The 13,279-nt window shown below is 38.5% G+C and overlaps 1 protein-coding gene across 6 annotated transcripts in view; it reads left to right on the top strand.

The window, feature by feature from the left end:
* PPARGC1A (PPARG coactivator 1 alpha) overlaps positions 1 to 11,514 on the top strand; it is a 632,304-nt gene extending 620,790 nt beyond the window's left edge. For 4 of the 6 annotated variants that reach the window (XM_028505626.2, XM_036019407.1, XM_036019412.1 and 1 more), the window contains exons 11-13: positions 860 to 981; positions 1,311 to 1,462; positions 7,596 to 8,186. In XM_028505626.2, the coding sequence (XP_028361427.1) occupies positions 860 to 981; positions 1,311 to 1,462; positions 7,596 to 7,699 (378 nt within the window). In that variant the 3' untranslated portion in view covers positions 7,700 to 8,186. Of the gene's footprint in view, positions 1 to 859; positions 982 to 1,310; positions 1,463 to 7,595 lie in introns of all 6 variants that reach the window. The other 2 variants (XM_028505630.2, XM_028505627.2) reach the window with 1 other exon arrangement.
* The last annotated feature ends 1,765 nt before the right edge of the window (positions 11,515 to 13,279 follow it).

Raw genomic sequence — 13,279 nt, 5'->3', positions numbered from 1 at the left:
GCCTGTTTCTAAAATAAGGTTCATTGACAAAGTGAAGTTTATAATGCTTTTTATAGCTCTTAGCCTTTGGAGACACAGGGCTTAAAATAGTCTTTATTTTAAGACTGTATTTTTTCAAATTATTTGTCTTTGGATCACCTGTATCACAATCACTTGGATGTGCTTGTTAAAAATGAAGATTGTTGAACCTTACCTTCCAAATATTTTTAGTACATCTGACATAAATCCTAATAACTTGCATTTTTAATAAGCATCTCAGGTAATATTTACTTACACTAGAGTTCAAGAATCTCTCTTTTGAGCTAGCTACGTCAAAAGTTGTGTCTCAAATCGCCATGCCACATACCTTAAACTTGTACAGTGATTTATGTCCATTATTTCTTAATAAAACTGGAGAAATTATACATCTTCTTATTAGAATTCTGAGTTAATGAGAAATTAAACAGTTTTCCAAGCCAGGTCTGTCTCTTACCAATTTTGAGGATTAATCATAAAATATTTAATAGGTATTTTTGGTCCGTTATTCCATGATAAGACGATCACATCACACACATTTCTTTTCTAACATGTAAAAGCTCATGTGACTGAAATACAGAGATGGCAAAAAAAATGTAGCGGTGAATGACGAGGTGCCGAACAGAGAGAGCATGTAAGGGCAGAAAGTGCTATCGATGAAATGAAAATTAAAACTCGATTCAAGTGTAGCCTTTCATTCAGTTTTACTGTGTGTCTTGCTTTAACTGGCACGCTTTGTGGGTTCTTCTTATGCATGACTGTACCTTTATGAATGTTTCTAGAGGTTCAACTTCTCTCCTATCTCCAGAATGAGCAAGCCTCTCTTTCCTCCCCCCGCCCCCAGGAAGAACGCCGTGTGATTTATGTCGGCAAAATCAGAGCTGACACTACACGGACAGAACTGAGGGACCGCTTTGAAGTTTTTGGTGAAATTGAGGAGTGCACAGTAAATCTGCGGGATGATGGGTGAGAATCTTCAAGATTATTTCTTGTTTAGAAGCTGACATATGTAAAAAATTATGGCCATAAGATTACTAGGATGGGGATGCTTTGACAGATGACATGTTGAGTTCAGAACCTTATTTATTTTCTTTCATCCCTATTTATTAATCTTTCTAGTTGAGATTTTCTGTCCCAGAAATAAGTATTTAGCTGCTTGACAGGACAATCACACTGATAAATGGATACAGTGGTTTAGACGTTGGCACCAGCGGAGTCTCCTGAAGTAGAAAGGGTGCTAGTCATATATGCTAATGCCTCCTCGCTAGCTTTGAACTTCTCTTTGTCCATTGCAGAGACAGCTATGGTTTCATTACCTACCGTTACACCTGTGATGCTTTTGCTGCTCTTGAAAATGGATACACTTTGCGCAGGTCGAATGAAACTGACTTCGAGCTGTACTTTTGTGGACGCAAGCAATTTTTCAAGTCTAACTATGCAGACCTAGGTACGGATTTTATTGTACGTGGAAGGAGGAATCCATAATGCAGAGCTCAAAATGGAAGTAAATGCAAACTGTAGGCACACTGGGTTGAACCATTATTTTATTAGAGGGAATATTTGAATACAGAATTTATCTTATTATTTAATTTTTAATGCAGGAGACAGTTTCTGAATTAAGGGGTGCGGGTTTGGGCAGCAAAAGGCAGGAGTAAATTCTCTGTAGTCTCTTCCCTGATACTGAAGTTCTGCACTGTTTTTGGATGTGTGTGTGGTACATCGTGTTTCGTGTGTCTGTGCTGGGTGCACGTGTGGGGTGTAGTGTGCACCCGCACGTGTTTATATTGTGTGTGTCTGTATATTTCTGTCATCTGCTGATGCCTTCTGTTTCCAACCCCAAATCCTATTGCCCAGGATTGCCATCACTGTTTTATGGAACAGAATATGCAAAAGTTGTGTTCTTTTTCCCTAGTATATCACAAAGCCTTAGAAATGGTCATGTTTTCTACAAATTATACCTTAAGAGGAGAAAGTGCAATTTTATATGCTAAATCACACTATACTTTCTTTAAAATGAAGAAGAAAATCGGTTATTATTTGAGTAGTTCTACGTGCTAACCACTGTGCCAGGGGCTTCGTGAGCATATCCTCATGTGATTACCAGGACAATGATAGGAGATAGACATTATTGATATCCCCATTTTGCAGATAAGAACACTGAAGCATATGTAAGTATGGAATTTTTTTCCTGTTACAAAAGTTGTACAGACTCAAGGGGTAAAAAACAAAGAAAATATTTTTTAAAATATTAGAAAAATAGCTACATACCTGGGTTGCAGGCCACGGCCCCCAGCAACCGCACATTGATGTTTCTCTCTCTCTCTCTTTCTCCCTCCCTTCTGTCTCTAAGAACAAATAAATAAAATCTTTAAAAAAATCTTTAAAAAAATATATTAGAAAATAGGAAACCACCTATCCGCCTATCACTGGGAAATAACCACAATCCCCCAGTGCGTGATTGCATTCCAGTAGTTTGTCTCAGAATGTCTGATTTCTGATAGTTAAGGTCTTATATCCAAATATACTCTTTAATTCTACTTATCTGAATTAATATTATATAAGTTCACTCTCCACTTATTCACAGGTTTAAAAATAATTTATCAGCACATTTTAATGGCTACACAGTATTTTGTTCAGTGAATAATGTCACATTTAATCATTCTAATTATAGCTAAACATTTATTCGATTTTTAAGTTTTTAATATAAATAATACCACAATGGACATCTTAATTTCCTCTCCAATTTTAATTTTGTTCCTTGGCACGTGATTTCCTATCTAATGTGTGTAAGACTTTACATTTTTTTGATGAAGGAAAGAAAGTGGCAAATGTCTCATGAGGATGACATAATTATTTAAAATCAATTATACTACTAATCAGAAAATTAACATATAAATCTATTCCCACACTTTTTATTCTATTATGTAAAAATTAGCATATTTCTGTCTGCACTTGCTTTGGCTTGGTATAAAGAAAGAAATGAATACCAAACACAGGGATTTTTTCTCTCCCTTCTGCCAGAGCAATGTCTCCCTAGAGTAATTGATATAGGTAGTGTGCATTGTTCAGAGGGAATATGCTATAATTCACTTCAAAAGCTAAATAGATAGGATGAAGCAGGGGAGAGTTAGCTTACTGTTAGAGAGATAGAGGTCCAGGGATGAAAATATAAACGGTGGCAAGTCATTTATTTGTTCAAACGTTGGCTGATAAAAACAGTCAAGACAGATTGAAGTCTTGAGTTGATTTGACTTATTTTCTTCAGTGATGAAGGCCGGGGTGTTTCCAGTCTCTCAAAACATCTAGAGTTTAAAAGAAGCTACCTAGAGGGGCCTTCAGATCACGATTCATCACTGGGAGAGGGAGGATTGAATGTTATTTCCAAATTGAACCAGAGCCTCCCTGAAATATTTCTAAGAGGAACGCTTCCCCTCTCGTCATCTCGCCGCCTCGCCGGCAGCGATGACACTTTGCCATTGCTAAGCTAGCTCTGTATTTTCTGAAAAGTGCGTTTGATGTGCGTTGTCGTAGCATGGGTGTTTTCCAGTTCCCTCAAGCCCTACAATTGCAGGAAGGGTGGTCGCTCTGAGCGCGAGTGTGGTGTAGTCCAGGAGCCTACAGACTTTTGGAATCCTGCCGACCTGGGTTTGAAACTGGACTTAGCTTCTGACCTTAAGCAAACAATTAAACTCCCTCTGCTTCTACTTCTTCATTAGTGAAATACCTCATAATGCTGTCAGGAAGATTAAGTTAATGTTTGGGAAGCTGTTAACTGTGTCTGGCATAAAACAGTTGCTCAATAAAGAGTAGCTATGATTATAATTAAACACGATGGTAATGAGAAGTTAGAGGTTTCAAGTTATCTTGAAATGGAAGTGTCAACATCAGCGTCCAGCTTTCGAAGTGAAGAGCATTCTTGTGCGTCCTGTCTTTGTCTCCGGAAGAGTTCAACTTTAATGCACTGGGGCACGGCCACTCAAGATGATGAACATGAGCATATACTGGACAATGAGAGGGACTGTGAGCTGTCACATGTGTCCACTGTAACGTGAAAATGGTGTGATAGACACATTTCACCAAGAGTAAAGTGACCAATCAGCTTAGATAGATTTCACCAATTTTTTTCTGTTATGTTTTTTTTTGTCCCCCCAGATTAAGTAGCTGGCACATCCTATTTCAATACCGTTGAGGACACTTTTGGCCACTACAACATTATTAGTGCAAAACATAATGATTCTAATTATGATTTATGAGCCAGTTTTGAGAGACTCAGAATTTAAAGAGACAATCAAGGTTACTATGGTGATGCCAGGATTTAAATCTGGTTTCTATGAATTTGTAATCTGTGTGTCTTTCTATTTACTGTCTTATAAAAAAATGGATCATTCTGCAAGATCTCAGTGAAAAATGTTAAAGAGGAAAGATAAAAATTAAATTAGGACTATCTGACCACAGAAAGATGGGCTAGTACAAATAATAAAATAATTTTAATCCAAATTAATTATGGTATAGAACTTAAACATATAAGAAAAAATGAGCCTTGGCTGGCATAGCTCAGTGGATTGAGTGCAGGCTGTGAACCAAAGCATCGCAGGTTCGATTTCCAGTCAGGGCACACTCCTGTGTTGCAGGCCATGGCCCCCAGCAACTGCACATTGATGTTTCTCTCTCTCTCTCTTTCTCCCTCCCTTCCCTCTCTAAAAATAAATAAATTAAATCTTTTAAAAAATAAAAATAAAAGTGGATTTGTTGACACTTCAACAAGTTGTAAAAAAAAAAAAGAAAAAAGATAATATCCATCACAAGTTTTTATTGACTCAAAGAAATATAATACATTATCAGCATCTTGAATATATACATAACTTTTATTTTTTTAAAGATTTTATTTATTTGTTTTTAGAGACAGAGGAAGCGGGGAGAAAGAGAGGAAGAGAAATATCAATATGTGGTTGTCTTGCACTGCCTACTGGGGACCTGGCCCACAACCCAGGCATATGCCCCAACTGGGAATTGAACTGGCAACCCTTTCGTATGCAGGCTGGCACTCAATCCACTGAGCCACACCGGCCAGGGCTAGATACATAACTTTTCATAAAACCTTGCCATTTATTGGTAAATCACTCCCAGAGCCCAACACAAATATTTTCAACCATAGTTTTAGTAATATGCTGGTGCTTAAAATGAATATATTCATTTAACAAATACTAATTTTAGTATCTACTTTGTGCCAACTGTTTTCTGTGTGCCAGGAATACAGTTGTAATGTGATTTGTTTCCATTTATACAATGCCATTTTTAACAATTTATTTTAAAAAGAAATTAAAGTGGCTTTTAGATTATTCCTATCAAACTTTTTATTATATTTTACTTGAGTTGCAGTATCTTTCCTTTAGTGTAGAAAAAGGGAGCAGAATAGATGTTATTGCTTGGAGAAGTACATGCAAAAAAAAGCCAAAAGAGATTTTTGGGGTACCTGCTGTGTCATATAGTATGCTCATTAGTGGACATATATGTAAATACCAGTGTTCATACTTCACAGTGAAAATAACTTGAGAACTACCATTTTAAAGTATTTTTATTTTATTTTTTAAAGATTTTATTTATTTATTTTTAGAGAGGGAAGGGAGGGAGAAGGAGAGAGAGAGAGAAACATCAATGTGCAGTTGCTGGGGGCCGTGGCCTGCAACCCAGGAGTGTGCCCTGACTGGGAATCGAACCTGCGATGCCTGGGTTCGCAGCTCACGCTCAATCCACTGAGCTATGCCAGCCAGGGCCTAAAGTATTTTTAGTATTTGCTAATAAAAATACAGAAACACTGAAATTTTGGGTCACATGCAAAATAATCCCAAGTTAAAATATTTTAATCATTCTCAAAATTTCCTCCGAGAAAACATATGCACGTGTGTTTCTGATGGGTCTGTGCCTACCTCGAGGTCATGTCGACTCCCAGCATCAAGAGACTCTGTCCCCTTCCTCCACAACGCAGGGCAACTCTGATTTTAGGCTTATCTCTGGCAATGAGCAAGACTTTCTTTGTTTTTCTTCTCTTCCTCCTCCTTCATCCTCTTTTTTGTTTCTCCAAAAAAGATTTTGATTTGAACAACAGCTTCCAGTGAGCTTCTAATGATACAAACAAACTATTCACTAGGCTATGAAGAGAAGGGTGGAGAACCATTATAATTTAAGCATTAACCATTTAAGATGTTAGTAAGGAAAGATTGGCCATTTTTGTCCTTGCTTTTATGTCTGGGCCTGACTTTCATCGTTGTTGCTTTGTTGTTGTTCTTGCCTGGAAAATGTCGCCTGACAAAAATCCAGTAAGGACAAAGAATGGTGAGAATGAAAGATGAAAAAAAAAAGTGCCTTGAATTCTCTGTTTTGAAAACTAAGGTGGTTAAAGTAGATTGAAGCAAGGGGTTAAAAAAAAGTCAGCCTGGGGCTGCAGAGTTTGAGGGATTGCAGCCTTTTCAGCAAAACACTGTAGTGAGGTCAAGGTCCTGCCTCCACATTATCTAGTCTCACGCTCTTCTGTCATTTTGAGCATTTCATTTTTGGAACTTTGTCTGAAAATGGGAATGTTCATATTTTAGTAGGATTGTTAATGTTTTCCAGAAAACATTTTTTCCCTCCAAAACGAGTGCTCTGAAAGAACGAATATATTTGTAAGAAGTTTTCCGTTATATTTCCAAGATATTCTTTCTCACTTGCAAGACTGGCAAAAATATCTGACTTTTTTAGAGATGTCAATGGAGAAAACAGAAACAGTTAACAGGTTTTTACTTCACATCCAGCATTGCTGAAACACATCGATTTTGTTGAGAGTTCACTCTTTGAAGTAACATGTGAGACTTTGCACAAAAGCTGACTTGGGCTAGTTTAAGGATCCAAGAAAGGCCATGGCTTTATGCACACCTGCATGTTTTCTGTCTCCTGTGAACTGGTAAAAAGACTGAATTTACCCTCTCTGGACATGAAGCATTTCCCTAAACCTTCTAATTTGGGGGAGTTTGTGCCACTATTGCTGGGGTGCCCAAAGGTATGGAGTGAAAAATGCCTGGATCATATATCTCTCCTGCCTCAAAGGAGAGCAGCGGGGTGGGGAGTGGGCAAAGTTCCGATTCTCCTTTTCCCACTCAACTGGATGTTGTGCTCAATGAAGTCAGTCCCACTGAATGGGAAAATTAGTTCCAGCTTCCACTCTTGTCTGTCATTCCAAGTTGTTGAGGAACCTTGGGTAAGAAAAGTAGGGGCTTATTTTTAAAGTATATCAACTGGATAAGTTGCTATTGAATAGACATTTTTAAAGTCTGTTCTGTTTACCTTCTGGGTGTGTTTAAGTCTGAAATGCATCAATAGTAAGGGTGTGAATGCTCACCATTCCTTACCATATATATACACATATATATGTATATCTATATCTATCTATCCGTATATGCCAACAGAAGTTGGGCATGTTTTGGAAAGTATATTGATTCAATAAGTTGCTGTTAAATTGGAAATTGGGTCATCGTGAATGAGAAGATTGAGTTAATGACCATCGTCAGCAAGGGTGCATCTAACTAGGCTTGGGTTTCTTTCAGATTCCAACTCAGATGACTTTGACCCTGCTTCCACCAAGAGCAAGTATGACTCTCTGGATTTTGATAGTTTACTGAAAGAGGCTCAGAGAAGCTTGCGCAGGTAACAGGTGCCCTGGCTGAGGATGACAGAGGGACGGTGAATACCTCACGGGACAGCGCGTCCTTCCCTGACAGACTATTGCGAGTCATACTTAGGAATTTCTCCTACTTTACACTCTGTACAAAAATAAAACAAAACAACAATACAACAACAACAACAACAACAACAACAACAATGGTTTACATGAACACAGCTGCTGAAGAGGCAAGAGACAGAATGGATATCCAGTAAGCACATGTTTATTCATGGGTGTCAGCTTTGCTTTCCCTGGAGTCTCTCGGTGACGGTGTGTGTGTGCGCATGTATGTGTGTTTGTGTGTGCGCGCACATGCGTGCCTGGTTTGGGGGAAGTGTGTATGTACAGGTGGGGACTGGGGGCTCCTGCCCAGAGTGTGCCAGGGCAAACCACTTCAAATGGCAGCAGTTCCAAGAAGACACACGTAAAACCTAGGACTTCAAAATGTTCATATTCTATTCAAAAGGAAAAAAAATGAATAAATTCAAAAGGAAAGAAAACTAACCAACCAACCAACCAAGCAAGCAACCAACCAACCAACCACAAACCGTCCTAAACTGACAGCCGCTGATGTCCGGGCATCAGCCTCTGTACTCTTGTTTTTTTAAGAAAGTACAAAATCGACTTGAAGCGAGCGTTCTCTCATAATGTAATGATTCTATGACAATCCCGAAGACACCACAGGTTCCGTAGAACTAATATCCTTTCTCTCTCTTTCTCTCTCTCTTTTTCCTTTTTTTCCTTTTGCCGTGGAATCTGGGTGGGAGAGGATACTGCGGGCACCGGAATGCTATACTTTCCTAACAACATTTTGAAGTTGCTGTCGTTCGTCCTTTATCCTGACACCCATGTAAATGTCCAAAATGTTGATCTTCCACCGCAAATTTCAAAAGCCTTGTCCATGGTCAAGCGTGCGGCTTGGTCAGTGGTTCTTTCTGAGGAGCGAGCACGGTGTTACATTAGGAATGAGAGTTGGGTAGAACTCTCTGGGATGTGTTCAGCTCGTGTAATTGCTACATTCTCCGATGTAGTGAAGTATTTACAGATGTTAAATGGAGTATTTTTATTTTGTGTACATACTATAAAAGAATGTTCTTTTTTTTGTTACAGCTATGCACTGTAAATGCAGCCTTCTTTTCAAAACTGCTAAATTTTTCTTAATCAAGAATATTCAAATGTAATTATGAGGTAAAACAATTATTGTACACTAACCTATTTAGAAGCTGAACTTACTGCTTATATATATTTGATTGTACAAAAAAAAAGTGTGTGTGTCCGTTGAGTGCAGCAACAAAATGATGCTTTACGCGCATCCATCCCTTCTTAGGTGAGCTTCGATCTAAGCATCTTGTCGAGAAATATCCGAGCCCCTAAAGGTATTAACCACTTCCGCGATATTTTTCCACATTTTCTTGTCGCTTGTTTTCCTTTGAAGTTTTATACACTGGATTTGTTAGGGGAATGAAATTTTCTCATCTAAAATTTTTCTAGACGATATCATGATTTTATGTAAAGTCTCAATGGGTAACCATTCAGAAATGTTTTTATTTTCTCTATCAATAGTAGTTTTGAAACTAGAGGTCAAAAATCTTTTTAAAATGCTGTTTCGTTTTAATTTTTTTGTGATTTTAATTTGATACAAAATGCTGAGGTAATAATTACAGTATGATTTTTACAATAATTAATGTGTGTCTGAAGACTATCTCTGAAGCCAGTGTCTCCTTCCCTTGGCAGAGTATGACGACGGTATTTATCTGTATTTTTTACAGTTATGCATCCTGTATAAATACTGATATCTCATTCCTTTGTTTACTAAAGAGACATATTTATCAGTTGCAGATAGCCTATTTATTATAAATTATGAGATGACGAAAATAATAAAGCCAGTGGAAAATTTTCTACCTAGGGTGCATGGCAGTTGTCAGGGTGGAGTCTCCGTGTTTCATTTGGGTAACTCAGCTTTCGCAGAAGCAATGTTTCTGCTTGCACTAGCATGGCCTCTGGCGTGACCATGATCTTGTTCTTGATGACATTGCTTCTGCTAAATTCAATAAAAAAAAACTTCCGAAAAACCTCCATTTTGAGCATCAGGATTTCATCTGAGTGTGGAGCCCCCGGAATGGAAAAAACGTTCGGAGTGTGTATTCACGTTTCTAAATTGAGACCCGATCACGGTTTGGCTGACGTGACTTTTCTGGAAGACATGAGAGTCCTCCTTTGTAATCGTTCTTTTCCCTTCTCTCGCCCAACACGATCTCACACGATGGATCTCACCCCCCAGGCCGATGCAGCTGATTTTGAAGCTGCATTCATTTATCACCAGCATATTGTGTTCTGAGTGAATCCACTGTCTGTCCTGTCAGATGCTTGCTTGGTTTTTGGGCTTCTTCTTTCTAAGTAGATAGAAAGCAATAAAAATACTATGAAACAAACTTGTTCACAGGTTCTGCGTTACAAGAGTAACACATCTTTAATCCGCCTAATTCTTGTTGTTCTGTAGGTTAAATGCAGGTATTTTAACTCTGTGTGAACGCCAAACTAAAGTTTACAGTCTTTCTTTCTGAATTTTGAGTATCTTCTGTTGTAGAATAACAATGATAAAAAAAGACTATTAAGAGCAATAAATTATTTTTAAGAAATCAATATTTAGTAAATCATATTATGTGTTCAAGGACCAGATGTGTTCTCTATTTTGCCTTTAAATTTTTGTGATCCAATTTTGAATATCTTCTCCTTTTTGCCCTGGATTGTTGACATGAGTAAAAATACTTGGTTTCTTTTCTTACTTATCGAAAGACAGCACTACAGATTTCATGTTGAGAATTAATTTATTCCCCCTCTGGCCTGACAAATATTGTTACCATAAAGATCGTTTTTTTCCCCCCATGGACTTCAAATTGCATCTAAAATTAGTGCAAAGAGAGAATCACTAAACCATCTGAATAGAGCTTTTATATCTTATGCAGACACTGTGGGTAGCCCATCAAAATGTAAACTGTATTCCTTTTCGTTTTATTTTTTACATTTTTGGGAGAGAATATTTCACATGAACACACGCACCCCATCAGGACGGGAAGCAAATTTCAGCATAGATCTCTCGGGTTTTTAGATGACCGTGGGCCATTGCCTTCCTGCTGTGGTAAGTACCACATCTACAATTTTGGTAACCGAACTGGTGCTTTAGAAATGTGGGTTTGTTTTTTTCTTTTTAAAGAAATGTAGCAGAATAATTCTTCCAGCGCAACAAAATCAATTTTTGCTAAACGACTCCGAGAGAGCAACGGCCGGGCTGTCACCGTTCGAGGCGGCGGAGAGGGAGCCCTGTACTACCGGGGTATGACGGTTGGGTCAGTGGAAAAAAAGGAAACCTTTTCATGCCTTTAGATGTGAGCTTCCAGTAGGTAATGATTATGTGTCCTTTTTTGATGGCTGTAACGAGAACTTCAATCACTGTAGTCTAAGACCTGATCTATAGATGACCTAGAATAGCCATGTAATATAATGTGATGATTCTAAATTTGTACCTATGTGACAGACATTTTCAATAATGTGAACTGCTGATTTGATGGAGCTACTTTAAGATTTGTAGGTGAAAGTGTAATACTGTTGGTTGAACTATGCTGAAGAGGGAAGTGAGCGATTAGTTGAGCCCTGACCGGGCTTTCCCCACCCCACCCCCACCTGCCAATTCTACATGTATTGTTGTGGTTTTATTCATTGTATGAAAATTCCTGTGATTTTTTTTAAAATGTGCAGTACACATCAGCCTCACTGAGCTAATAAAGGGAAACGAATGTTTCAAATCTACTTCTGCTTTTCTTATTTATCGTAACCAAACTCCTGGCATGGTTCTCAGGTTAGTACGCATTGTTCGCTCATTGTTATTCCCTTTACCCCTGGATCTCCCTCCCTTTTTCCCTGCTTTTCCATATTCGTGGGTGTATTTCAGCTTCAGGGTAACACGTGCCTTCTATACTTTACGTTGTTTTTTGAGAATGGCCAGGGAAGAAGTGGTGATTTTTGTAGTGACTTTATCCCATGGACAAGCTCTGTTTTCCTGTGTACCTGTGGAAACTTTTTAAGCACAAGCCATCACCGATGGTGACTAACCCACTAAACATTCGGCTTGGGAAACCGTTCTAGTGTAGATGGAATGAGTACTGTTTGAAGACTTGTAATAGAAGGCAGTCCCTATAAAATGTAGGTCATCCTCAGATTAAATGCAGGACATGCCGATGGCTGCTGACACAGCGTGCTGTCAGGATGTCCCCTGTGCCATGTAGGTGGTTGGTGGTCCTAATGACAGAGATGACAGGGAATGCACTGGTAGCATTTTGGCATCCCCAGACTCCCTATGGTCATCTCCACTCCCAGCAACTTGTATGGCAAGACCCAACAGAGGCATAGTATTGGGAAAGGGTGGCTAAATGTATCCCAGCCTACGGGCCCCCCTCTACTACAGAGAAAACATGCTTTTAAGTATTAGAAATGTGATAGAGCTAACCAGCGTGTACTGAAATCTGCAAAACAACACAAGAAGCATTCCCCGTGTTTCTAGTTCTGTTCTTTTAAAAGATTTAATTTCTTTGTTTTTGAGAGAGGGGAAGGGAGGGAGAAAGAGAGGGAGAGAAATATCAATGTGTGGTTGCCTCTCGAGTGCCCCTACTGGGGACCTGGCCGGCAACCCAGGCATGTGCCCTGACTGGGAATCAGATTTGTGACCCTTTAGTTTACAGCCCATGCTCAATCCACTGAGCTTCCCCTGTTTTTTTTCTGTTTTATACCATTTAATATTTTCCATTTATTTTATTAAAATAGAAAATTTTAAAAATGCCATTATCTTATCTAAATAATGCATTCACCTAAAACCATGGTACTAAGCACTCCAGGGTTCAGAGGATAAGCCTCAGGTCTGGGCTTGTCTCCACTGACCCTTAAATTGTGTGGGGTATTTTTAATCTTTTGGCTGGAGCCAGCAAGGATGTCAGGATAATGCAAGTCTTTTTCTTTTTAAAGGGTTAACTTTTGAGCTTTAAAAGCCCTTTGAGAGTAAAGAGGGATTTTTAAGATGTGGCATCAGCAGCTGCTGCTCTGGTCCAGGGACATCCCGATTAGATAAAAGATTCATTTGATGTTCTTCAAACATTAAATCACTTCCATCCTTGATGATACCGGTGGCAAAATAATTATTTAAGCCAAAATTAGGCTGACAAAAATAAATGAGCACTGGGTATGATGCGTTAATTTAAAAGGACTTTGTTTCTATTCAAAAGTCCTCCAAACTAAGTCTGTCCAACCTGTTCAATATGATATCGGTTCAAAATTCTTTTCCAGTGTAGCCAATTTTCTATTCGCTATAGCATTCTTTAGCTAATCATTGGATGGAATTTACAGCCCTAGCAACATTAGTATACTCATTTGACACTAGTGTTAGCAGCCACGTATAACTCAGTAATAATTGCAGAATATTTGAACCAAAGCATAGTATTTGTGATATTTAACTTTACATTAATCTTATATTTTGCAATTCTTGTTGCTGTCTCTTGTTTCCAAACACCTTACACACCA

Source organism: Phyllostomus discolor, chromosome 1, assembly GCF_004126475.2.
Source record: "Phyllostomus discolor isolate MPI-MPIP mPhyDis1 chromosome 1, mPhyDis1.pri.v3, whole genome shotgun sequence".
Classification (NCBI taxonomy): domain Eukaryota; kingdom Metazoa; phylum Chordata; class Mammalia; order Chiroptera; family Phyllostomidae; genus Phyllostomus; species Phyllostomus discolor.
This window is presented reverse-complemented; position numbering and strand designations above follow the sequence as displayed.